General features: G+C 37.5%; 2 protein-coding genes across 2 annotated transcripts in view; one reads left to right on the top strand and one right to left on the bottom strand.

Annotated features, from left to right (window-relative positions):
- LOC117661834 (cilia- and flagella-associated protein 337-like) overlaps positions 1–3,450 on the top strand; it is a 55,229-nt gene extending 51,779 nt beyond the window's left edge. The window contains exons 29-30 of the mRNA XM_034411025.3: positions 473–573; positions 661–3,450. Coding sequence (XP_034266916.2) covers positions 473–573; positions 661–841 — 282 coding nt within the window. The 3' untranslated portion in view covers positions 842–3,450. The remainder of the gene's footprint in view (positions 1–472; positions 574–660) is intronic.
- A 2,307-nt stretch (positions 3,451–5,757) lies between these two features.
- Positions 5,758–26,284, bottom strand: HSPH1 (heat shock protein family H (Hsp110) member 1). The gene is made up of 18 exons (XM_034411047.2): positions 25,909–26,284; positions 23,492–23,549; positions 22,740–22,880; positions 22,411–22,533; positions 20,917–21,016; positions 19,576–19,709; positions 18,550–18,794; positions 17,095–17,323; positions 15,928–16,034; positions 14,642–14,775; positions 12,800–12,999; positions 11,267–11,398; positions 10,889–11,026; positions 9,989–10,114; positions 9,432–9,539; positions 9,226–9,345; positions 7,058–7,219; positions 5,758–6,572 (listed from the first exon to the last, which is right to left on the bottom strand). Exons 1-18 carry the CDS (start codon positions 26,013–26,015, stop codon positions 6,375–6,377), a joined length of 2,562 nt encoding a protein of 853 aa, XP_034266938.2. The 5' UTR covers positions 26,016–26,284; the 3' UTR covers positions 5,758–6,374.

Consider the following 26,284-nt stretch of genomic DNA (forward strand, 5'->3'; position numbering starts at 1 on the left):
TGCAGTAATTCACTTAACAACTGTGGTAAGAAAGGTCATAAAATGAGGCAGAATTCACTTAACTATCTCACTTAGCAACAGAAATGTTGGGCTCAATTGTGGTTGTAATTTGAGGATTACCTATAGTCAACAGGTGTTAAATGTAACCTTTCAGCAGCATATGAATAATAATACACAAATTCTCCTGTGAAGGCAAGAAAGTAATCCTGATAATAAGATATCATGTGTATCCTGCTGAAACAACTACCTGTGCATATTTTTGTAACAACTATGCATAGAAGTAGAACCTAGGGATCAGTATACCTATATAGCGATTAGAAAATTAGAATGTTTTCTATCCTTGTTTTGGTCTTTTGTCATCTGACATAATTTGCTGAACATCTTTTCAAGAGTTCTGTAATGCATATTATGATAGCATCAATTCTGATTGCGGTGACAATGCTAACATTAGCTGTCTTTATACTTTCATCAGAAAGCTACTTGTAATCCACACTCATCACAAGTTACTGTTACCGATGAGGATATTGAAGAAGAAATTAACAAGAGGCTTTACTCACAAGCTTCAAGCAGGCGGTAAGAAGCTGCGGTTAACAAATGAATGGATGCATTTTCAGAGTGTTGTTTTTCTACCTGCAATTTCCTTTCCTTTTTTTTTTTTAGGATGAAGTATGAGAGATCCAAGCTTTCAAACAGATGGATTAAACACAGGGGACCAAGCATCTATCATGCCATTGACTATTATGAAATTGACAATTTACCAGGAAACTGTGAGAAACCTGACTTGTCTGTCCTTGGAGTAGACATATTCAGTGCTAATTATCAAGGAGCAACAGAGCAGTAATACTGTATACTAAAACACTTCAGTAACTCGTTAATCTCATAACTGACATTTACACAATACATAGAGAATTTTCTCCCTGTTAAACCTAATAATTGGTTCTGTTTTGCAGACTTGTTTCACACATGCTAAGCCATGGCTTGTTTAATTGTGTTTTACTGATTAGGCACAGTTGGTTGGGTTCACATTTAATAAAAGATAACCATGGTTTTCTAAACCACTGACACAGGTTGTAACATACAGTACTAGGCTAGAGTGTAGAGACTAAAACTAAACATTTTTTTTGTGACAGTACTTGGCTGCAAGGGGTAGAAGGACAACACAATGTGCCAAACTGTGTTTCTTTGGTAGGTACATTTTTAAAAGTTGTGTTAAACCTACTCCACAAATAAATTGGTGTTTGGGTTGCTGATCTCAAAAATGATGTAAACTGAAATTCAGTAGTGGGGAAAGCAAAATAAGGTTTTAGGAGGCTGCATATGATGAAGGGACCAAGCTATCCACTGACTATATAAATCATGGCGTGCAAACAATTCTGACTAGATTAGCAGAAATCAAAGCAAGACAAATCATATTAAGATTTAGATGGCAGTGTGAACCCATAAGTGCCCATTCTCGTCAAAATATTTCAAACTGCAGGAGTGAACCAAGACTTTCCAGATATTGGAGTCCAAAGTTCTTGTCACCTTCAGCAGGATGGTAATTGTTAGGAATGGTGGAAGTTGTAGTCCAATTCAGCTGTTTCTTTAATATACTTTGATCCAGGAGATTGCACATGTTTCTTCCTGGGAGTCCGAGCTTCCAGCAACCATGGTATACTCCTTTCTGAAGAATCTATCTTTCAATTCAGGGATTTTAAAGAACTACTATCATGAATACATACCCCTTTGTGTGTATAGTGGTGGTAGGGAGATTGTTGATATGGTAGTGGCTGAGAGTTTCACAGCGTCCTGCACAAAGCAAATTATCTGGACCAGGGGTGAAATGTAAAATTTGTTACTACCGGTTCTGTGGGCGTGGCTTGGTGGGGGGGGGTAATGTGACTAGGTGGGCATGGCCAACTTTTTTTTTTTAACTTTTCAAAGCATTTTTTCTAATGCTTTGAAAAGCCTCTGACGATCAGGCAACTCAGCTGGGATCGTCAGAGAGGTTTTTTTAAAAATACCTCTCTGCCGATCAGGCAACTCAGCTGGGATCGTCAGAGACTTTTCAAAGCATTTTTTTTACCACCTCTTCAGCCAAGAGGTTGCAGAAAAAAATGCTTTGAAAAGCCTCTGACGATCCCAGCTGAGCTACGCGATCATCAGAGGCTTTTTTTTTTTACTTTTAAAAGCATTTTTTCGTTGTAGAAAAAATGCTTTTAAAAGTAAAAAAAAAAAGTCTCTGATGATCGTGCGGCTCAGCTGGGCATGGTAGGGGGGGGCAGGAATTTTTGCTACTGGTTCTCCGAACCACCCACCGCCATCGCTACCAGATCGGGTGATCCGGTCTGAACCGGGAGCATTTCACCCTTGATCTGGACCCTTTTCAAACACAGTTCAGGCCTGGAGACAGAACGGAGATAGCATTGGTCATCTCTAGGATAACCTGTGTCAGGACTTAAGAGTGCATCTCTTTTGACCCTGTTGGACCTTTTGTTTTTTTATACCATTGATCATAATATCTATTTGGTTGGGAATTGGGGGCATTGTTTTGTAATGTTTCTATTCCTTCTTCAATGAATCATTTCAGATTGTGATGTGGGGAGCAAAAATCAGCTCAGTGGCCCAACACATGGGATGCAAGGGGTCCGTTCCTTCCTCCATTTGTTAATCATAAGTAGTAGCTAGCCGAGACCATGTGACAGCTCAGGATATCTTATTTCTTGTAGGCTGATGATATCCAATCTGTACATCACTATCTCAGGCTATAAGGGAGATACTATCAATGTCCTTTCCCAATACCTGGAGTCTCTAAGCATCTGGATGGGAGAGAACAGGCTGAAGTTGGAAGCCTAGTAAAATTACAGTAGCAGTTTGTACATCAGGGTCCTCCATTGCCACAATTTTTTGACAGGCAGGCACTCCTTATGAAAGAGCATGTCTGCAATATGTGAGTCATTCTGGATACACATCTTCTGCTTGAACGATAGGTAGAAACCATGGTCAGAGGGATCTATGCCCAGCTACACTAACTGGAATAGGAGGACCTGGCTAAAGTAACTCATGCTCTCATTACTGTCTGAAGATTGACACAATGTGCTTCACATGGGCTTTAGAAGTTACCTGGAAACTGCAAATGGTCCATTGGCTATCAGTTGATTTCTAGATAGAATTTAAAGTGCTGGTTTTGACTTATAAAAGCTACTATCTTGGCATTTAAATACCTCCAGCACCACCTACTTCAATCAGCATCAGACTAATGTATTAGAATATCTAGGGAGAAATGGCATGCCACGCTTCTGAAAAGACATCATGTATGTGTACAGAATCTAGAAAGTGTTGCTTTTCTGTTATAGCACCAGCAGAACAGCCTCCTGATGGAGATCAGGTTAAGCCTCTCCTTGCTGCTTTCCACAAAATGTTAAAAACCATATTTTGGAGGTCGGTTTATTAAATTTACACTGAATATTATCTGGTTCTTGGTTTTTGTTTTATTTTTGTATCCTTTTTTAATGATCTTGTGTCAGAAACTTATTGTGGTTATTGAGATTGGTTTTAACCTGACCTTGGAAGTTTTAATCCTTGTTTTCTATATACTGTAAGCTACCAAGAGACACTTTGATTGTCACAGGGTAAAGCTTTTTAAAATAAACACTACCCAAGTGTGATACAAATAAAGAAATAAAAAATATTGTGGTTATCTGGATGTTTGAAGATTACCTTTACAATTCCTAATGTGGCATTGGCCTCTTGTTCCAGTGGTTGCATTTTTCTTCCATTAGCTTTTATCAATGAAATGTTACATGGAAATATTCTGAATCAAACAGTTGAAATTATCATCTGAACTATCCACAAAATGTAGAACTCGACCTTAATTTTGGTTTATTGCTTTACTTCACTTTCCATTTTCACCTTTTTTTGCATTGTTGTTTACTGTGCAATACTCAAAACACATTCACCTCTATTCCATTCCCTTGGTTCAAACTACAGTCCTTGCCTATCTACTCAGCTTCTCATTCTTAATTCTTTTTTCTTCAAACTACCACAGTAAAATATTTAATGGACCTTTAACTATTTTGGATTTAGTAGACAAAATTTATGTGCTACTGCACATAGATACAATCTTACTCCCAATTTATCATGTACACTCCCTACACACAGTCACTCATGCCCTCGTTACTTCTCGTCTGGACTACTGCAACGCTCTCTACATGGGGCTCCCCTTGAGGTGCACTCGGAGGCTCCAACTGGCGCAGAGTGCAGCCGCGCGGGTGGTGATGGGAGCGACATGGAGTTCCCATGTGACACCCCTCCTGCGCGAGCTGCACTGGCTCCCGGTGGTCTTCCGAGTGCGCTTCAAGGTTCTGGTTATCACCTTTAAAGCGCTCCATGGCTTAGGACCTGGTTATTTACGGGACCGCCTGCTACCACCAATAGCCTCCCACCGGCCAGTACGCCCCCATAGAGAGGGGCTCCTCCGGGTGCCGTCGGCCAAACAATGTCGGCTGTCGGCCCCTAGGGGGAGAGCCTTCTCTGTGGGGGCACCTACGATTTGGAACGAGCTCCCCCCGGAGATACGTAGGATCCCGGATCTGCGCACCTTCCGCCGCGCGCTTAAGACTTTTCTATTTTATCAAGCTGGCCTGGCCTAAATCTTCCCCCTTTTTAAATGTGGAAATTTTAAATTTTTAAATTTTAAATTCGTCTTATTTATAGGGGTATGGGTAAGGCGTTTTAAATTGGGGAGCCATTTTAGATTTAATTCTGTTTTAAACGTATTTTAAATTGTTTATATTGTATGTTTTTAATTTTGGCTGTTCACCGCCCCGAGTCCTTCGGGTATAAAAATCTAATAAAATAAAAAAATAAAAAAAAAAATGTATAAAATGCATAAAAGGTCATGTGCAAAATCCCGAATTTAAGATCGCTGCTTTAATGGACACCTTTTCCCCACCAGCTCGTTAAAGGAAAAGTCTTGTTTTTTGTCACTATCACCATAATTTTTAATCCAATTCTTTATTAATTACTTGGTCACACTATCTACCAATTCTAGCACTTTCTACTGCATTTTCATAAAGGTTCTTTTGAAAGCTTTTTACCTTTCAAAAATTCCCAGTTTGTTTCTAAGCTTTCATTTTATCTGAAATGAAGCTACCAACATCTGCTTACATTTTTTTTTGTCCGCCATTTACTATGGTTGAAATTTGAAGATTAGCAAATTTATTCAAGAACAGTTGTTTGAGATGATAGTTCAGTCTTGAAGAGTATCTTTTTGTTTTGGTCAATTCACAAGAATAGAGTTTTCTTTTCTCACTGCCCTCAAATCTGGCAGCACTGTTAGTTTGACCTGGCTATATATAGCCTATTTCAGCACAGCGTGTACTTAAGAGTGGAAAACAGAATGGAGACTACCTGTGATCCATAGGGATTCATATCAATCTTATCAGGAATGTTTTCTGCCCTGATAGGAGAATCTAAGGATCACATTTGAGAATTGGGTCATAAGAACAGAATGGGTGCTGCTTGTATACTTCCCCTCTAACTATATACCAAACTCTCAATGTGAAGGATAAGGATAATATTCCTGGAGTGCTGGAGAGTCCAGAAATTGAGACCAAAGCTTGAGCTGGAGATTGTTGCATGCCTATTGATGGAAATCAGTTCAGCAAAAAAGACTCAATTTTGGTTGAATTTAAAGTGAGACTTTTAAAAATATTATGTCCTACGTTGGCTTCCAAGACAAAGGTAGGAAACTGAATAGGACAAACAAAGCCAATGTTTTAAGAATTGTAACCATTTTCATGAACTTTATTAAAGCTCACTAAAGGCATCACAGGAACCAACAACAAAACCCATGTATTATACCTTCATCTGGTTTTCCACACACAAAAGTGAAATGTAAGCAATTGTGCATGCTGCTTCACATACTTGTTCTCATCTTCTAGCAATGTTTCCGACAATGATAGAAATAACTTTTTAAAGCTTGGCTTTCATTTTGTTTTTGACCAAATGCCTTTTCAATGGAAAAAACATAACAAAATTGGAGACAAAAAGAAAAACTACCTTGGCATCTACAAAAGGTCTAAGTGCACTCATTTCAAAGGAGCAGTGCCTTTTGCAACGATTTCAAGACACTTTAGCCTTAATTGATACAAAGGGTTAAATTCCTGCACAGAAGATTTTAGTCAGTGTTCACAATTCCACAGGAATCTGAAAGTTACCAAGGCAATTTTCCTTTTAAAATTATCATGATTTCAACTTCTAGCTTGTCAATATATTCATTCCCCACATAATACAACATAATTCCAAAATATAAATAACTCCCCAAACATATCTTCCCTAATATCACATAATACATTTTACCACAATGAAATTCCTCACTGAAATGCAATAGGCTAGTCCAAGTCCATGCTAACTGGGCTTTCATTCATGTGGCAATCGCCATTCTGTTGCGTGGTCTCAATGTTTTTGATTTCTTCTTCTAATTCTTCAGTTTTGTTGATGAAAGATGTATCTGGTGGCTCTTCCTGTTTAGGAGAATCTATTTGTGGCTTTGGTTGGTTAACAATGGGGTCACATAAACTGTGTATTTCCTACAAGAGAGAAACATTACAAGAGTGACACAATGCATCTCCCATTGTGAGTCCAAAAAGCAAACATTTTGCTTTTATTTAGGCTTGAGTTAGATGTGATGACTCTGAAAGTGAGGCTAAAATTATTTTGCAGTACAAGTATATTTACTAAGAAATGCAGGAGCCCTATTGATTCTCAATAACTGAAGAAATCACAATACATACATGTAGAAAATAAAGAAAGAAATAATACACCACTCATTTTTATCTTGATCAATTCCCCGCCCTCCTCATTTTGGCATGCAATAGTCACGTAAGAAATGAGGAGAGACAGTGGAACGTTTTAATTTTATGCTAATACCATTACATTTGTTATTCTCTGCCTTTTATTCAGAATAGGTTTAAATTAGACGTGACCAAAAAAATGAATCATAAGAAACATATGTGATTACAAGGAATTTAGCTTTTTCTTTGACATGAAGATCTTCACCATAATTAAAACTTACCCTCAGCTTTCTTCTGATTTCATTTACACGCACAACAGGATCCTGATCAAGATTTTGTTTAGCTTGGATGTTTATAATGTTGTTTAGCCATTCTGTTGTGTCACTGATACACTTCTCAACTTTATTCATTTCACTTTCGTCAATATGAATATATTTCTCATCCTGAAATAAAAATGCAGTATGTTAGTTATTCCTATAAGCATTTTTTCCAAGGTTATCTCAAACTTTAAGTATCAGCACTAATATTCTTTTTTTTTAATTTTATTTTTGCTATATATAGGAAGAGCAACAGTTTCAATGTCTATATAAACAGTATGTTGCCTGGTTATAATTAGTTTCAGCACTAATATTCTTGTTCACCAATTAAGGGCTATTTTATTTGCCAATAATATTTATTTATTAAACAAATTTATATAGCTCCCCAACTCAGATACAGTGACTCCAGGCTATCCCCCATCACACTCTATAGCCATGATGGCGAACCTGTGGCATGTGTAGCCATATTAGTGGGTACGCCAGTTCAGCTCTGGCGCGCATGTGCGCGCTGGCCAGCTGATTTTTGGGCCTTCTGGGCCCATCAGAAGTAGGGAAACAGGCTGTTTCCTGCCTCTGGAGGGCTGGGGGTGGGGCGTGGGGAAGGCCCCTTTTCTTTCTTACCTGGCTTCAGATCCTCTCTATGCATCTGGGAAGGGCGAAAACAGCCTTTCCCACTCCCTCGGAGGCCCTCCGGATGCCTGAAAGGGCCCATTTCCCAACTTCAGGAAGTGACGTTTTTTGCTGTCCCCAGCCTCCAGAGACTCCTAGAGAGGCTCTGGTAAGTGGAGATTCTTTTTAGGACTGTAGCTTACTGAGTCATTAGATTGTTATACTTTAGATCAAGGGTCCCTAGCCCCTAGGCCAGGAACCAGATTGTGCAAGTGGTGGGCGAGCATGCGCGCACATGTAGCTCCATCTGCACAAGTGGCAGGTGCTCATGCTTGTTCATGTGCAAAGTTCCATGGAGTTGTGCCACTCACACAAAACCATTTTCTTCTCACCCACCCACCCTTGCTGGTCCACCAAACCAGAAAGTTTGGGGACCACTGCTTTAGATTAGAAATCAGATTTATGAAGTTCACATAAAATTACATCTTCTGGTATGGCATTAAAATAGCCTGCTCATGTGTTTCCTCTCCACTCAAAAAAAAAAAAAAAATCGTATCAACTTTCTCATGTAACTTTTAGCTCATCAAGATTTCAACTTCACTAACAAATTTTATGCAGATTGTAAGCGAAAACAAGTGTTCACACAAATATAAGGATAATGGAAAATGTAAATAAAAACAATTCTAAAGCTTGACGGATGGTTGCAATGACCAAAATGTGTTATGTAAATTAATGTAAAAAGTAATTTTTATAAAATATTGCATTCTGTGCTTGGTTGGCACTTCATGTTATGAGTGCCTTTTATGGATATTCAAAATAGTTCAGGTTTAAGTTATCTGTACACAGATCAAAACGGGCAGGTTTGATCTGGAGACAAATGTTTCTTAGCAGAAGACTGAGAAAAATACCATTGGGAGGACACAACTAAGGGATGCTAAGGGGAAAAAACACATTAGGAGGTTTGGAGAGAAGGGGTAGATGGACTGGCTGTTTCTGCTGCATTTGATTCAAGAAAATGGATGAGCGATGTGAGAGTACATTCTCACATAATCACAAATAGATACCAGATCAACCCATTGCCAAATATCAGGCAAGTGAAAATCATTTCCTGCTCATACTAGAGTGGAAATGAACAACAATCCTATTTGACTCACAACATCCTTCTGAAATTTGTCTTGGACAAACCTGCAACAACCAAAAGTTCCAGGTTTCAGTTTAGCCAAACGGTGAACTAATTAGAACAATTCAGCCTAATTATTAAAACTCAATTTTCTATCTACCTATTGGAAAAGCCCCAATGTCTTGCACCAGAATGATAATCATGGTATTTCAGGATAATCCTCTAAAATCTGGGATTTCTTACAATTTATTGTTTTGGTAGCAGCGGAGTCTATATAACCATAAGCTGTAAAAAAATTATCAATGGTTAAGTAATGTCATGCACCACTGATCAGAATACATTTTACAAAGAGAATTCAGAGCACTTCACAGTTCAAGTGTGTATTATAACTACAATTACATACTTTTTTCTTATATTCCTCTGTAATCCCAGCATATATGCGAAGTTTATGCCCTAGTTCCTCTAGCAGCTTTGGCCGCTCCTCTGCTTCTTGATATCTGATTTCAATGGGAGTCCCAAATTTCTAAAAGAGATCAGAATAGGAACAGGCTATTTCAGCAACCAATAGCACTTTTAAAATCCAACATATAAAATGAAAGTTAGCTATACCTTTAACTCAGTCAATTTGTCCATGTAGACATGTTTAGCTTGGTCTTCTCCTTCTTCATATAGCCAATCTTCTATTTCTGACAGCAGCATAGAAAAATTCTGGCGATCCTAAGCAAGAGTTAATAACAAGTTTATTTTTTAACAGCACCGCCCACCAGCTAATAGTTAGATTAGTTGCATTCATAATACAAAATTGCTCTTAATCATATATAAAATAGTAATCACAATTAATACATTTTTATGAAGAAAATGAGTACACAAGCAGAAGGGAGGTACACATGCTGAATAGAATTGAACAATGGAATCTGAAATGCTATTGCAAACTTAAGAATTTGCCACTGAAAGCTGTGACAATAAAAAATAAAGCCAATTTAAATGGCTTTAAATGAGGATTAAATGAACTACCCTTTTTAAATCTGATACTTTATAATATGTTGCATCTTATCCAGAGAATCCCTAGACAGCACATGCAATGAGTGATTATAATATTTAATTAGTGCACTGTAAATATCCTAAACTGGCATTCTGGATGAAATATTTTAAATAAATAAAACTACCTGCTCACACACAAATTTTTCATAGGGTCCAGACAGCTTGTCTCTAAAATCATAAACATATTCTTCAACTGCATTCTTTGCATCATTTCTTTCCTTCTCCAATTTGTCCTGCATGATCATCTTGCCCTGTTTACAAAAAAATAGTAATCAGAACAGTCTTAAGTAGTACAGTATAATTGCCTCTTCAATTAAATCTCTTCAAAGGCTTTATTTACAAATCAGTGAATGATTCGCAAAATGCATTCTGTGTTGTAAAGCTGTGGTCTTCTTTTTAAACACTAACTTTGATAGATAATAATGTGGTAAACAGCATTCTATCGCACATAAGGAATTTATGACAATAATGAGAGTAACTAAAAATATGCACAGAAATATTGACCAGGTTTACAGCATCAAGTGTCAACTGCAACTATTATAGGTTGCAGCTGAGCATTTATAAAATATTTTTGTACAATATACACTGAGAGATAAAATTTGGCAACTAACTAAATGTAAGCTCTAAAGGCTGAACATCCACTGCACTCCATGCCCCTCCTATTCATGGAACTGATTCAACTAAGTCAACTGCCACTCATGAAGGGGCAAGAAATTAAACTACACTTAAGTCTACAATACCTAATCAGCCAGGTTTCTAGATTGCATAGTAATTTCCCATGGTGTCAGGGTCAACAACCCTAAGCATGAGTAAAATCATATCAACAATTAGATCTGGAATATGGAAATGACCCCATCATTGATATAAAAATCAATATACTCTCATCTTCAAGTTTAACTGATCAGTGAAATATCCATTTTCAATTATTTTTTCAGCTAATAATTAGCCTCAATACATTCCTTAGAACCAAAGTTGCAAATAAAAGGAAAAAACAGAATATGGATGCTGAAGATAATTTAACATACCTCTGTCTCAATGTACATATTCAGCAGATCCTTCCCAAGCTGCCATACTAAATTAGCTTCAATAGGCAACTCAACATTTTTCACTTTTATTTTGGGTTTCTTAGCATCTGGAGGTTGATCACTTTTCTTTTCATTTCCCTAGAGTGAACAATATAATACCACGATTACATCAGGGCCTAACAGAAAAAAAACCTGTATAACAGAATCCAGTTTGTCCCAATATTGTACTTTTCTCTTGGGTGCAGTTTCAACATTGCACCTCCATGAGATCTAGCTAATGTGGATTTGCCAAAGCACCAGTAGATTATCATTTATATGAATTACTTCAACATACGGTTACATTTCCCCCACAACAGAATACATTTAAAAGACACTCACTTTTTCAACACTGGGGATTTTATTTTCTTCAGAGGGAACCTCAGGAGAAGGGGGAGACTGTGATGTTTGCTGACCATCTGTTTGTACCTGGGACTGAGGTCCAGCCTCAGTGTTGTCTTGCTGGGTATTCTTCTGAAATGGAAGCCCAGGCACAAAAGATGTGAAAATGTAACAATAAAAAGCCATTAAGGATCCAAAATACACTTAGCATTTGATACCTCTGAAATATAAGATAGAGGATTTCTGCACATGTAAGCATCATAAAATGGATGAAAATTTATCTCTCAAGAGAAAAGCACCATTAAGCATCTCTTCAATGTTTCCAGATAATCATTACCGTGTTTCCCCGTCTTATTTTTTTTTTGCCACCAAAAAAGGCACCAAGTCTTATTTTCAGGGGGGTGATGTCATCCACTGACTCACCTGACTTGTGCGCGTCACCCCCGGCCTCCTTTTCACTATCAGCGACCTTCAGGGAATTCTTCTGCGGCCGGCAAGGGTTTCCCAAAGGCTGTTGCAGCCTGTAAAAAGAGCTCTGGATCGATCCGGAGCTCTGTTATTGGCTGCACTGACCTTCAGGAACGTGTTGCCAGCTGCAGAAGAAATGGGCCGGCAAGGCAGGTGTCAGGGTGTGCAAGGCCTGGCTGCAACTGTCCAAAGGTAAGTAGTAGTGCAGCTCCAACCCCCACATCCCCACCCTAGCTTAATTTTTTCCCGTGCACCCTGGAGTGGACGGGGGTCTTAATTAGGGCTTATTTGGGGGGTAGGGCTTATATTGGGCACACATATAAAAATCAAGCCAAGACGTACTTTCGGGGTAGGTTGTATTTTTGGGGAAACATGGTAATACCGAGCAAAATTATATAATCTATCACAATCTCTTAACTCTCCTCTTGATGCTGCAGAATTACCTCTCTTCCCAGATTTGAGTTGGAAATGCCTTCTTTTAATGAATAAACTATATCATACCCAGGCGCTTTTGAATTATTCCAAGACAGGCACAGAAAAATTTGTCACTCAGTATCAATCAGCTATTCTGATTGGTAGCAACTCTACAAAATGTCATTTCCCCCCATTACCTGTTAACGGAGACTCATAGCTGAAGGGATTCAGCACTTTGAACTCATAACATGTAGAACCTGTAGTCCATCAATAAGCTATGGGGAGTTTGCTAGATAATCTTGTGCTCTCAGATATTCTGGATTAAAGTTTCAAAATCCCTTACCGAGGGAAATAATAATAAATTACAGTCTGTAATAACTCTACTGCTCCAATAGTTGTTCCCTGTTGATAGTTTGTAAACATTTGTTTACAAGCATTTGTTTACTAAACTAAAACAAAGCCCATTCAGGTTAAACTCAGTTTTAAACAATTTCTTGCATCCCTGGTTTAGAATTTGGAAGAGTTCAAGAAGCAAAAAATGTTCTTACTGACCCACCCATAACGCATTTTGATTATTATGTTTTGAAATGCTACCATTGCTAGTTTTAATAAAGAAGATTCTAAACTTTCTATATGAGGAGACCAACTTACATTACAGTTCTCAGGTTTTTGACTCTGAGGTTCTATTTCAGCCTCAGTATTGGGACTTTCAATTTCTTCCATTTTCATCTGCTCCACCATTGATGCAGTAGAGACACTAAAAATGCCATGGCTATTGATGCGAACTTTAACTTTAACTTTAGTTTTTTCTCCATCATTCTGAGCTGCAATGTTCTGGATAATGTATTTGCCTGAATACAAGAAAACAATCACAAATAGGAAAGAAAAGGTTAGATTTCCAAAAGCATGAAGTTTTTAGAGTTTCCTACAGCAAGTTGTTTTTTTAGGAGATAGAAAATCTACCCCGCCCATCATTTGTTATATAATCTTGTTATTAATTTAGTGCTGTGTGTTGCAAAGTGGCAGATTACCAACACATATTTTGTACAAGAGAGAATGTTCCAAATGAATTTCTGTTCTGATCATGAATGCTAAGATACATTAAATACATAAATATGCTAAGTAACAATAACAGAATTCACGACAGATGGAAATTTATAATACTGCTACTATGTTTATTAGCAGCAAATCAATTTTCTCCCAAACATACTGGCATATAATTCTATGGGGAAAAAAAAACTATTTTCATTTTATAAAAAGGGCCCGGGGCTTCAAAAGTTTATCAGCCAGCACTTGACTGTCTTATTTCTTTTAAATACTCCATTTCTACATAGATCTCTTTAAGCAGCATCAGTGACTGCAGTAACAGCATACGGCACAATGGTTTTCACTTATATTATTGCAAGTTTTAGGACGTTTTATAAATACTTGTGTTACAAATAAAAAATATTCATTATTCAGAACTCAGTTACATAAACAAAACAGTAAAATAAATAGATATAGGTAGCCCTCGACTTACAACTATTCATTTAGTGATCATTCAGTTACAATGACACTGAAAAAAGTGATTTATGACTGTTTTTCACACTTAGGACCGTTGAGCATTTCCATGGTCACATGATCAAATTTCAGATACTTCAGAAATGGTTCGTATTTATGATGGTTACAGTCATGTGATCTCCTTTTGCTACCTTCTGACAAGAAGCCAGATTCACTTAACAACCATGTTACTAACTTAAGAACTGCAGTGATTCACTTAACAACTGTGGCAATAAAGTTAAGAGTTGTCTCACTTAAGCAGCAGAAATTTGGGGCTCAATTTTAGTCGTAAGTCGAGGAGTACCTGTATTGTCTAGGAACTTAGTTAAAGTCCTTTCATACAGAAGTTATTTTTGTTGCTGTTAATTTATTCAGCTATTATACTAAGGATATGAAAATGTCATGATTGAGGAACAGATCATTCCTGGAAACTCCAAAATGTTCTGCTTCATTCTTTGGCCTGTGCCATTTTAAGATGATTTGCAGATTCTGGAAGTAAATCAATCTGAACATGTTGAACTACTTTCAGATCAGGGCAGGGTTGTAATGCTACCGGTTCGGACTAGTTCGGCTGAACCGGTAACGACAGCAGTGGGTGGTTCGAAGAACCGGTGGCAATGGCAGGGTAAGGCTCCGCCCACCCGCCCAGTCGTTGCTTCCTGGTTTTAACCAGGAGGTAACCTGTTTTTTACTCTCTGCGCATGCGGAGAAGGGTTTGCACATGTGCAAAGGATCCGTGCGTGCACACACATGCACTTCCGAACTCGTAGGGAAGGTAAGTAGATTTTACCCCGCATCGGGGTATTTTCTCTCACAAACAAATCACCCCTGGTGTGGCATGGGCCAGAGTGGGAACACAATGTTCTATTCCTGAATTGCCAAATATTGCAAATATCCCTCCTATCTCCAATAATATTAAAAATGTTTAGGGATCTTACATACACAACCACTTACCTATCTTTTTTTCAGGGTAGGGGACATTACTGAGGTCAGAATAAAATGCCTGGAGTTCAAATGGTCCTTTTCTGTAAAATGTCAAGACTTTGGAAAAAGGAGCTGCATGATGCCTGCTGAAAACTTCATGAATCCTAGTTAAATTAAGGAGGAAAAGGATTTGGAGGTAGCTATGTGAAAATAATCTTATTGTATTATTATTGCTCTGCCAGATCCTAACTGCTCAATTATCTATTTATTCATGAGTCCTATATGACTGCCCATTTTAATCAAATAGCATGCATACTAAATATAAAATACGGAAGCTAATACATACAATATTTTATCCTCAATCTCAGACTCACTTTAGGCTCTGGGATGGCAATGAGTTGTATTGTGCCCAGGGCTTTAAAGGTGTGGTGTGTGGGTGGGTGGGTGTGGGAGGGGCACCTTCAAATTGGTTTTTTTAACTCCTTCCAACAGCCTGTATTAGTCTCTTGTACACTGACTGGATATAGTGAGAGAATAATCTAAGATTTCAATTCTTGTGCATAAATACAATATTTCAGTAACTCATTAATTGTTAATAATTTTGAGAACAAAAGGAATTTACTATTAGGAGGTTCTACTATCAAGCATGAACCAAATAGGAAGCTAATAAAGCACGTTCACATAATTCCCACTCATTTCAAGAGCTCTTGCAATGAGAAATCCCTTTTGTAAATATATATTCCAGAAAATCCAATGCAAATGAGCTGAAGCCTCAGGCAATAAGATAATTAAGATCTGAACCTGGCAATGTAGTCACACCTGCCAATTTATAGTCATATGAAAGATTTAGTATAATTGCAACCTACAACTGACAAATTTATATTGCCTAAAAGGTTGGATATTAAAATCAATGTCACAGATGATGGTGACAAATGAGTTCGAATACATTTTGAAAGGTATGTGAACAAGCAAGAAAAAAACTGCTCTAGTTCACATATCACTATTGCAACTGCTATTTAGTTGTATTATTACAAGTCTTGGTGATATAGGTGGCTCTATAAATTGAATGAATGAATGAAATTATTACAAAAACTACGACAGGAGATCAAGAGATTTCTGAATTTGTCTTCATCTCAAGTGGCTACCACTGAACTGGGATCACTAACTACTCGATAATATACTGTTATTTATGACTTAATTTCTTTGGTTGACTCTTCTGTAAGAATTCAGTCAAATGTGATAGCTTCAATTTAAGAGGCAGAATTGAGATTATAGGGCTATTGCAGAGAAACATGAAATTTAATGTTATGACTCACCCATCCCCATCTTCTGTCTCTGTACTCCACATCAATGATATTGGGAACGTAACTGCATCTGTGATGGAGATTTCTCTAACTTTAAAAGCTGGAGATAGAATTGCGCACTGGAAAATGAAAATGCAATACAAGGCATTTTGTTATTGCCTTTTCAAGAAGTCAGATTAAAATAGTTTATAAAAGAAAGTGAAAACTGATAATTTTATGATTTGAAAAAAAGTGTTCTGGCTAACTATTTATTACAAAGCCTAATCTCACAAAGGAAATTTATAAAAGAGAGTATTTTTAATTTCAACATATTTTCAGCAGAGTAATAAGTTATATTTTCTCCAATAAATACTATTACCTAATTTTTCTTTATTTAAGCTTACTATTATCCACAGAGCAAAATTTTCCAGATAATCTCAATAGCCTAAAACTGCAATTATGAAAGGTTTTTGCAAAATCTTAAAGAATGGTTTAAAATTGAGTAAGATGATATGGATCCACAAACTGTTAAATTGGTATCTGAAATCTAGCTTAAGGGAGGAACTAATAGCCTTAATAGGGTTTTGTGTGTCAAAAGATTTTTGCTTGTTTTTGTTTTTCTGCTTATTTTTGAATTAAAGCTATTTTAGGAAAGAAAAACACAGACATGGTTCAGGAGAACATGTTTTTACACCAACAATCCTTATAGAAATGGGACTTCTTCCTACTGGATTCCAGGTATATCTTTATCAAATCCCTATTTTTAACTTGAGAGAAAATATTACAGAATTTATGGGGCACCATTATTTAAGCACCACCGCTGTTAGTCATGCCTAATTAAAGTTCCTTCCAAAATCTGTTCTTTTAAAAACTGTCTACTTCATGAAAATAAATCAGTACTGACTAAGCTTTCTTATTGCTTCAGCCTGACTTTAAACAAACTCTTTTCCCATGGAGACTTTTTCCACAATAAGCAATTGTTCAGTATCCAAACAAGGTCCATAAATACCTAGTGATATTTAAGTACGCACTTCAAATAATGATAACAAGGTTAGTTTATCCTTGTTCTTATCATCTGCTTTCTGCTTAATTTGCATGCAAAAAAGGCATAAAAAGATTTGAATGAGTTTGGGAAGAGAACTAAACATATTTCTCCATCCAGCCCTACTTCTGATTTTAAAATTGCTTTCCTGAAAATACCTGCAAAGCACAGCCTCTTGCAACAGCTTCATCTGCATTCAGGGTTGTACTGACATCTTTGCCAAAAAACTTCCCTATTTTCTCTTTAACAGCTGGCATACGTGTGGCTCCACCCACAATTTCAACAGCATTCACATCTTCTACTTTGAGTTGGATTTGCTCCATCAAGGAACGAAGGGGAATCTCTATTCTTTGCAGAAGATCACCACATAATTCTTCAAATTGGGATCTAAAATAAAAACATGTAAATAGGTATGAAAAATGTGCCAAATTCTCAATTGACTCAAGAATGGTCCATTCCAACTTCAAAAACAGCCACAAGTACTCCAGAACTAGTCCAACCTGAACCTGAACCATGTTCTAAAATGAGACTAAACCATTTCTGAAAAATGAGTAACAATGCCCATTTGCTAAATGTCACAACAAAATGTCACAACAAATGCTCAACATTCCAAATATCCCAGTTAGCCTTGAAAGGTTGTTTACTTGAACCTACAGCTTTATGAAAATAGTGAGAAGGTACTAAGCATAATATACCGTATTTTTCGGAGTATAAGACGCACCTTTCCCCCCTAAAAGAGGCTGAAAATTTGGGTGCGTTTTATACTCCGAATGTAGCTTTTTCAAAGCTTTTTTTCAGCCTTAACGAGGCGCTAGCCAAGTGAAGCAATCTCCCCCTGCTTTGCCTGCTTTTCTCATTGCTGCTTCCTCTCAGCTGTGCCTTAGAAGCTGTTTTTTATCCCCAAGCAGGGGATAAAAAACCAGCAAATTAATGTGCTGAAATTGACCAGATTAAGGACGCTAGCCAGATGAATACCTGGTAGGCAGATTTTTTCCCCTATTTTCCTCCCCATAAACTAAGCTGAATCTTATACTCCAGTGCATCTTATACTCCGAAAAATATGGTATTCTAAAATGCCTGTTGGGAAGTCTAAGGGAAATTGCTAGCTTTGTCATTCGTGTTTTGAATGTAGATTACCTGGCATGTTTATGTATGCTATAGACAACAACACGTGTGAACAAAGGAATGAGTAGTAAGTTTCTGAATGGTTGGATCAAAGCAAAATCTGAAAAGTAATGGAGAATAATAAAATCCACTGCAGCAATGACAAAAAATAAAATGCCCATAACCAAGGCAGTGTTCTCTAAACAAAGTTTATCTACATCAACATTAGTTTTTTATAAATTTGATGAGCTTCTAGAGTACAAAGGGAAGTCATAAGTAACAGTATGGATTCAGCATGACAGCAACATCTTCCCAACTGTAATTTATATATGAGGCAGCCTCCGTATTTATTAACTGAACATAAATTTATGAGCAAGCGAAAGAAGGTTCTATTGCATTCAATGTTCTTCTGGCTGGTCACTGTCGGGGAAAAGACAGAATAGCTAGATCGCAGCCTGAACCAGCAAAATGATTTTTAAAAAAATATTCTAACCATATTCATCTCTTACCTATTCATCTTTGAAGAGATATCTGTATCATTCATAAAACATTCAATATTAAGTGGAATATCTGTGCTGTTAGAGCTCATTAACTTTTTCAGCTTCTCACATTCTTGATATAAACGAAGGAGGGCTCGTATTTTTGATTTGGGGTCTAGTTTGTACTTGGATTTTATTTCTGCACAGAAGTAATCCACTAGTTTTTCATCAAAGTTTTTTCCTCCCAAAATGGGATCAAAAGCTGTGCCAAGAACCTAATTTGAAGAAAAAGAATAGAATGTGAATTACTGTTATCATCTGTTACCATCCATGTATGAAACATTTTCAATACAGATGTTAAGCCAAAGAGATGATCCTACAACCTAACATTCTTTAAGAATAATGTCAATGCTTAAGTATGGATTTATTAGTGTTTTCAAGGCATGACAAACAGCACTGCCAGGAATCAAAAGTTTCCACCTATCCAATCAAGTTATGTATTTCTCCAACAGAGACTATAAAGAAACCTGACAGATATTAATTCCAATGTAACATTTTGCAAGCATGCATAGATTTTTCTCCCATTTTTTCCACTTCCGTTTTCTTACTCTAGAATGCCTGGACAAATTTTACCTTTTAAAGTCATTTTTATTTCATCACAGAGATGTTTTTCTTCATTTATCTGTTTGCTGTCCGCTATTTACTGTCTCTTCTACATGCAAGAAATAACCTAGGAGAATATATAGCACTCATTTGCTTTTATTTTGATATTTATCTATTATATCTATGTTCTGCCTTTTCTCCTGAGAGATGAAGGCAGGATATATTGGAATATTCTCTCATTATATCCTAATAAAAAAAACTGTGAGGAAGATGAGGCTGAAAAGGAATAACTGGCCAAAAGTCACTGAATGATCCCTGTGGCTGAATGGTAACTTCAACCTACATTTCTACAGATCTAATCCAATACGTTCACAATTGGCCCTTCATTGGACCATCCATAAAACTGGACTTCATATAAAGGCAACCTTGCCCCGTTTTCTAAACTCCGTTTACCTTGAGTTTTCCCTTGTTAAAAGCGCAGGCTGATACTTGAAATGCTGAATGGCCCATATCTATGAACACTACTATTCGTGGCTTCTCTTCTGCAACTGGAAGGTCCTGCTTATAAATCCCATAGTTCAGGGCCACTGTAAAACAAAATGAAATAGAAATAATTCAGTGTTAACTTGCATGTGCCCAGTAAAACACAAGTGAGAGATGATCCACCTGTAATCTAACATATCTGAAGAACATCAGGCCGAGAAGTGCAGTGTTATTTACAGCCAGAACTAGAATATCTATTACATTGAAAATGGGAAAGAAATAATGGAGAATTTGAACGTCTTGACTTGGAAATGTACACAACCAATCCAGATCCTGAAGTACAAGTATTACATAGCTGTGGCAACTCATCTTTGTTAGTCGGCAGACAGTTGCATTTTGTACCAATTGCAGCTCTTAGATGGTCTTCAAGAACAGTCCCAGTAAAGTACAGTGAGTATGTTAATTTGGAAGCTAAATTGAACAAGTCAAGGGCTTCAAATATTGAGATGCTTTACAGGTAGTCCTCGACTTACAACAGTTCATTTAGTGACTATTCAAAGTTACAACAGCACTGAAAAAAGTGACTTATGACCATTTTTCATAGTTACAACATCTTTGTAGCATCCCCATGATCATATGATCAGAATTCAGAAGCTTGGCAACTGGTTCATACTTATGACCATTGCTGTGTCACCTTTTGCAACCTTTTGACAAGCAAAGTCAATGGGGAAGCCAGATTCACATAACAACTGGGTTGCTAACTTATCAGTTGCAGTGATTTACTTAACAGCTGTGATAAGAAAGGTCGTAAGAAAGGGCAAAACTCACTTAACAAACATTTCACTTAACAACAGAAATTTTGGGCTCAATTGTGGTTGTAAGTCAAGGACTGGCTGTATCCCCATCCACTAAATGTGGAATTCAACTTGTTGGTTTTTATCTATAAAAGCCTCTTTAGTTTGGTTCCTAGGTAACTTCTGGACCACCTTCATGTGGAAACAACTCATCCAGTACATGCTACCAGACAAAATTTGTAAACAGTTCCACATTACCAAGAGATTAAGGGGGCTGGAGCAGCAGAGTGTCTTTTTCTTGTGGGCCCATACCACCAAAATCAAATCAATGCCTACCATAAAGGCCTTCTGAAAACTAATAATGTTGTTGAGTGTGCAGTATTTGTATTATTGTAAGGGATTATTAGTCTATCATTATCTTGGTTTCAACATTGTTTTATTATTGAATGCTATTAAGTGCACGTAGATAATGTAGATTATGCTAGAAATAAATGTGAAATGATCTTAAATTACTCACCTGCGGTCATATCATTCATTAGTCTGAGACAATTTAGTCCCACAACCTGAGCTGCATCAAGCAGTGATCTTCTTTCAGCATCAGTAAAAAATGATGGCACCTGAAGAAAGCAATTATACCCATGTAAACCAGATATTCATGAGAGAAATATTTTGTTTTAAAACTCAGTTCCTGTGAAATAAAAGTCACATGATTTTAATTAGCTATGAAGTCCTCCACAAGTACATTCACTTCTGGTGAGTGAAATAATTTCCCTTTAGGAACGTACTAAGCAATGCTTAAAATAGAAATTAAAACAAACAATATTTTTCATTTTATAAGCAAATTTTTGGAAAAGTAGTTAACCTATTTCAATAAGGCAAACTAACTTATGGAAGAAAAAGTGGATTCAAGTGATTTTTTTTTTTGAGCCAATGAAAAGGAGAATAATTTTGGAGGTATTATTAACATTTTTGTTTAGTAAGAATGCTCTCTTTCTCTTCCAGATCTGACTATGAGAAAATAAGCTCTAAGAGTTTATAGTACACCTTCTGAAAACTCAAAATAGCTTTATAATGCACCATTTCTAATTTATTACATTTATATCAAAGAAAAACAAAATTAACAGAATTCTAACTGAAACAACTTTTTAAAATAAATTACATGCAAAGCATCAATTTTCATATATAATGCTTTTTTCCCTCCTTCAATTGTGTCCAATTCTCGGAGACTGTCGGGATAAATCCCTGCAGTTTTCTTGGCAAGATTTTTCAGAATTTATCATTGCCTTCTTCCTAGGACTGGTCCCAAGATCACCCAACTGGTTTCATGTCCAAGGCGGGGCTAGAACTCCTGGTTTCTAACCTAAAGATTAATCACTACACCAACCTGGTTCTCTTATAGCAAAACTATTATATAGAAAGCTACTACACAATAGCAAATCATTTGCTGAGTAGCTAGAAAAAAATCGGTCCCCATAAATAACCAACCAGGTGTTACAAAATGAGATTGATCATCTTTAAAAGTATTCACTATCTGATTTAAGCCTTTGTAACTTGGACAGGTACTCAACGTGCAATTTTTGATATTATGAAAACCTGCTGGGTGACTTTGGGCCAGTCACTGTCTTCAGCCCAACTCACCCCACAAGGTGGTTGTTGCGTGGAAAACAGGAGGAAAGAGTATTAGGAATGTTTGCTGCCTTGAGTTATTTACAAAGGAATAAAGGTGAGATAATAAATGAATAAATACATTGAAATCATTAGATATTACTTTTCAGCAGCGGGGCAGGATGGTGGTGGAGGGGATGATTTCGCACACGCAACCTAGCTCCCGCACATATGCAAATGAAGTTTCATATGCTCGCCCACCACTGCAGACCAGTAATGGAACCCTGCCATACAGGTCTACTCTGCCTTCAGATTCAAGGTATATTCAAAGTTGCTTACATTGTTCGAGAAACTATTAGACAAACAAAAAGTTCAACTGAATTTAAAATTTAGTCAATTTACTTACTGAAATAACACAATCTGTTACAGGTTTTTTGAGGTTATTTTCAGCTGTCTCCTTCAGCTTAGTCAGCAGCATAGCTGTTATCTGCTCCACACTAAATAAATGTTCTTCATCCATATATGTTACCTGCAGAAATAAGAGGGAAGTAAGCTATGTAGCATTTTCAAACACTTCACTGTTAGTTTTTAGACACTGAATTTCCAACACTCCTCCCAAACCTTGTTTTGAAATAGAAAGCAAGTCAATGCTACTTTTGTTTCATCTCCATAACCTTTTCACAACTGGTTTAGTTTTTGTTCAGGAAATTGTAAATATATTACTGACATTTTTACCTTTATTCCAACACTCCCATTTTTCATTGGAACTACATAGTAGCTCAAATGCTCCTTTTCCTTCTGAATAAAAGGATCATTATATGCACGACCATGGAACCTCTTGAAATTATATACTGTGTTGTCAGCATGTGTAATTAGCTGTAAAAGGAGACAGTAGTATCAGTGGTTTAAAAAATTTCACACTTCACTTTCCATTGCTAATTAAAAATATAATAGTAAATTTATGGATGAAAAGAGAGAAGAAATATTTCTAATTTCTTGCCCTAATTATGTTTTTTTTATATTGAAGCAAATGTGGATCTGATCAAACTGCTGCTGTTATGCTACCTGATAGGAATTGGGCAACTATTCCCTTACATTTAGAGGAGTGTCATGGGGCCCCACTGGGCCACTATTTTCATTTTGACCTCACCAATATCAAATGCCAACACACACACACACACACACACACCTCTTGTGTATTACGGTTCAGTTCTTGATCATGACTAAACATCTAGTGCCCTTCATATGAAGCCAGGATACTGGAAATATATCATATTTGGAAGACACATTAAAGATGGCTATTCTTATTATATGAAATCTTGGATTTCTGATTTAGTTCTTGGATTTCGACAGTACAGCAGAATCATTTACTTTGTGCTCTACTCCAAAAATATCACTATGATGTATTTATTAATCACACCTTTGTATAATTTGTAAACCAAAGATACAAATACCATTTATCTTGCTCTTTTCAGAATGCAACTTACCTGATTTTTAGCAGACACGCCAATTGCCCTGTTTTTGGACCCAAATGACACTACAGAACTGTAAAGTGATACAGAAACAACATCACTGGAAAGTTTATTCATATGACATACAAAGGTGTAAAAACACCAAGTCATTATACTTAGTATTTCCTTGAAAATTCTGAAGAATTTACAAATAAGGCAACAGTGCAAATACTTTAACAAGAACAATTGCTAACATTATAGTTATTTTATGCAAAGATTTACATTCGATGTGTTAAAATTATACTGAAGAATCATAACAGTAATGCAGTTAGATAAAAATATGAATCTGACAACACTGACAATTTGAACTGTTTTAAGGGCTAGAATTCATTTGATCATGATTTAGAGCAGGGGTATCAAACTGGTGGCCTGCGAGCCAGATGCGTCACGCGCAGGCCATGCCTACCCCAGCTCCGCGAAGTGAAAACATAGCAAAAGTCATGTGACAGTAACATGATGCCACGAGTTTGACACCCGTGATTTAGATAAACAAAGAAGGATTTATGGGCAACCCTCAATTAATTTAATTTCTTTTTTTAAAAAAAGCTTAAATCAAAAGACAGCTGTGTTCCATGTATGCAAACAGTCCACTAAATTATAGAAAGCACAATTTGGGAATGAAATTTGGATTGAGTTTGTCTCTTTCATAATACAAAGTGCTTATTCTTGTACAGCACTGAAGATTAAATGAAGATTACACAGCACAATTTTAAGAAAAGTAGTTCTTCTCCAGGCCCCATCATAAATTTTGAGGACTCCTACAAGCTTACCAAAGCCAAGTGAGTCCTTTATAGCCTGGAACAAGTTATATACCTCTATTTATATCTTGGTATCAAGAAGAATAAAGATATATATGAATCCAATAAACAATGGTTTATTGGGCTGTTAGGATTAAGATTAGAACATCTGAACAATCATACTAAAGTTAAAAACAACAGGGAATCATATCACTGAGATCAAAATTATAAAGCATGTTAATTACATACTGAAATTCTGCATGCAAGGGAAGCAGCTTGCATATGATAGATCTAAGAAATGTCACTATATACCTATTTCTTTGAATTAGCAGTGTCCAATCACCCCCTTCACAAACTATGACACCTCTTTTCATCTTGTTTATAAACATTACCTATTCCACTCCAAAATACAATCCATTAAATCCACAATTTTGGATTTTACAGTGTTAAATACCTATTAGAGGATCATGATTTTGATTTTAATTTAATTCCTGCAAGAATACACCTCAACAATCTCTGAATATGCAAAGAAGTGGACAACCCAATAATCATGGATATGTCAGTCTGATTTTCTTTTTCCAGAAGATCCTCTAATACTCTGGGCAAAGAAAACCCCAACCTTTCAGAGGGGAGGGGGATGTTTCCCTATCTTAATCTAGTAATGGAAAACTCCAGAAGCTTCCAGATTCTAGTTGAAGTTGGCCTAATCCTACAGTATCATGCCTGCTCAGAAACCAGCAGGCTCCTCCTTCCACCTCCCTCATCACCCTCTACTCCCACCTCCTTCAGAACGTCACAAGTGGAAAAAGCTCATTATCCAGGGAATATGCCTAGGCAACAAATTGTGAAAAGATACTGCAGCAGCAGCATCCCACTCGTTAACTTAACACCCAAAAGAAAAGACCAAAATCAAAATACCCACGTCATCCTACCACCATAACAGATCCACCAGTCATAGAGCAACTCTACTCGCTGCTATTTTGGGAGGGTGGGATGGGGTGGTTTTTTTGTTTGTTCATTTCATTTTCCTTGCATGAACTATATAGAAAGCGTGTAATAAGGCTACACTGATGAGGTGTAAAATAACCCCAGCGGGGGGAATCCATATGCTGGAAAGACGGTTGCAGCCATTACTCCGATCTAGAGGGAAATGGCCTTCTGCCTCCCGGTGAAAGACAAGGGAGGATGCTCGCAGGCACAACTACTCCAGAGACATCTCTACGGCTTTACAAAGGGATACCAACTTGCAAAAGCATCCTTACATGGAACTTTGAACGAAAAGGGGATAAGGGCTCTAAAAGGAGGGAAAGAGACAGACTGATTAAGAAATAAGATCAAAATAACCAACCAACGCCCCCCCCCCGCTATAAAAAGGGAGTGCTGCTATAATCTTAAACCAGGTCTAATTCTTCAAGAATAAGCTCTACATAAACCTCGAATGCCAACCGCAGTTACCTGGGATGACTCTGCAGCGTTAAACCCCATAAATGCACCCAATTTCCCACGTTTCTGAATTGACAGGTCCCGTTATTGAGGATGGGCTGCCTCCCCCTCCCCTTTTCCTGGCGATTCGCCACCCTTCCCCCTTCCCCCTTTCCCCCCCCCCCTCGCAGCAGCCGACCCTCCGCGTCCAACTCTCAGCTGCCGGCTACGTACGGAGTGCATCGGTCGCTGAACTCGTTGGCCACGGTCTCTATTCCGCCTGCTCTCGCCACCGCGATGTAGCAGCTCTGCGAGCCTAGATCAAAGCCCACCACAGCCATGACTGGGCAGCTCTACCGGCCGCTTCGCTGCCTTCTACTCCCAAGTCAGTCCGAGACGCGAGTGGGATGGTTGGGGGGGGAGAGGAAAGGAACCTCTCATCCGCTGAGGGAAGATGCCACGCTCACGCGCCCCACCCGCGCGCGAGAAACTCGCCACCTCCAGCGAAAAAAAGACTTGGAGATGACAATAGGCAGAAGTTTCCAGAATCTGCGGCGGCTACTCGCCGGCTCCACGTGCGGCTTCCGCTTCCGCCTTCTCGGGTATTCTC

This window comes from Pantherophis guttatus, chromosome 5 (genome assembly GCF_059756535.1).
Source record: "Pantherophis guttatus breed Tessera chromosome 5, ASM5975653v1, whole genome shotgun sequence".
Taxonomy (NCBI): domain Eukaryota; kingdom Metazoa; phylum Chordata; class Lepidosauria; order Squamata; family Colubridae; genus Pantherophis; species Pantherophis guttatus.

Excerpts from the sequence above, each read along its gene's own strand:
- HSPH1 (XM_034411047.2), bottom strand. The coding sequence starts at position 26,015 with ATGGCTGTGGTGGGCTTTGATCTAGGCTCGCAGAGCTGCTACATCGCG. Across the intron at positions 23,550-25,908 it reads TTCAGCGACCGATGCACTCC|TTCTGTAGTGTCATTTGGGT; the intron begins GTACGTAGCCGG and ends ATCACTTTACAG. Across the intron at positions 14,776-15,927 it reads GAGACAGAAGATGGGGATGG|GATTCATGAAGTTTTCAGCA; the intron begins GTGAGTCATAAC and ends TAATTTAACTAG.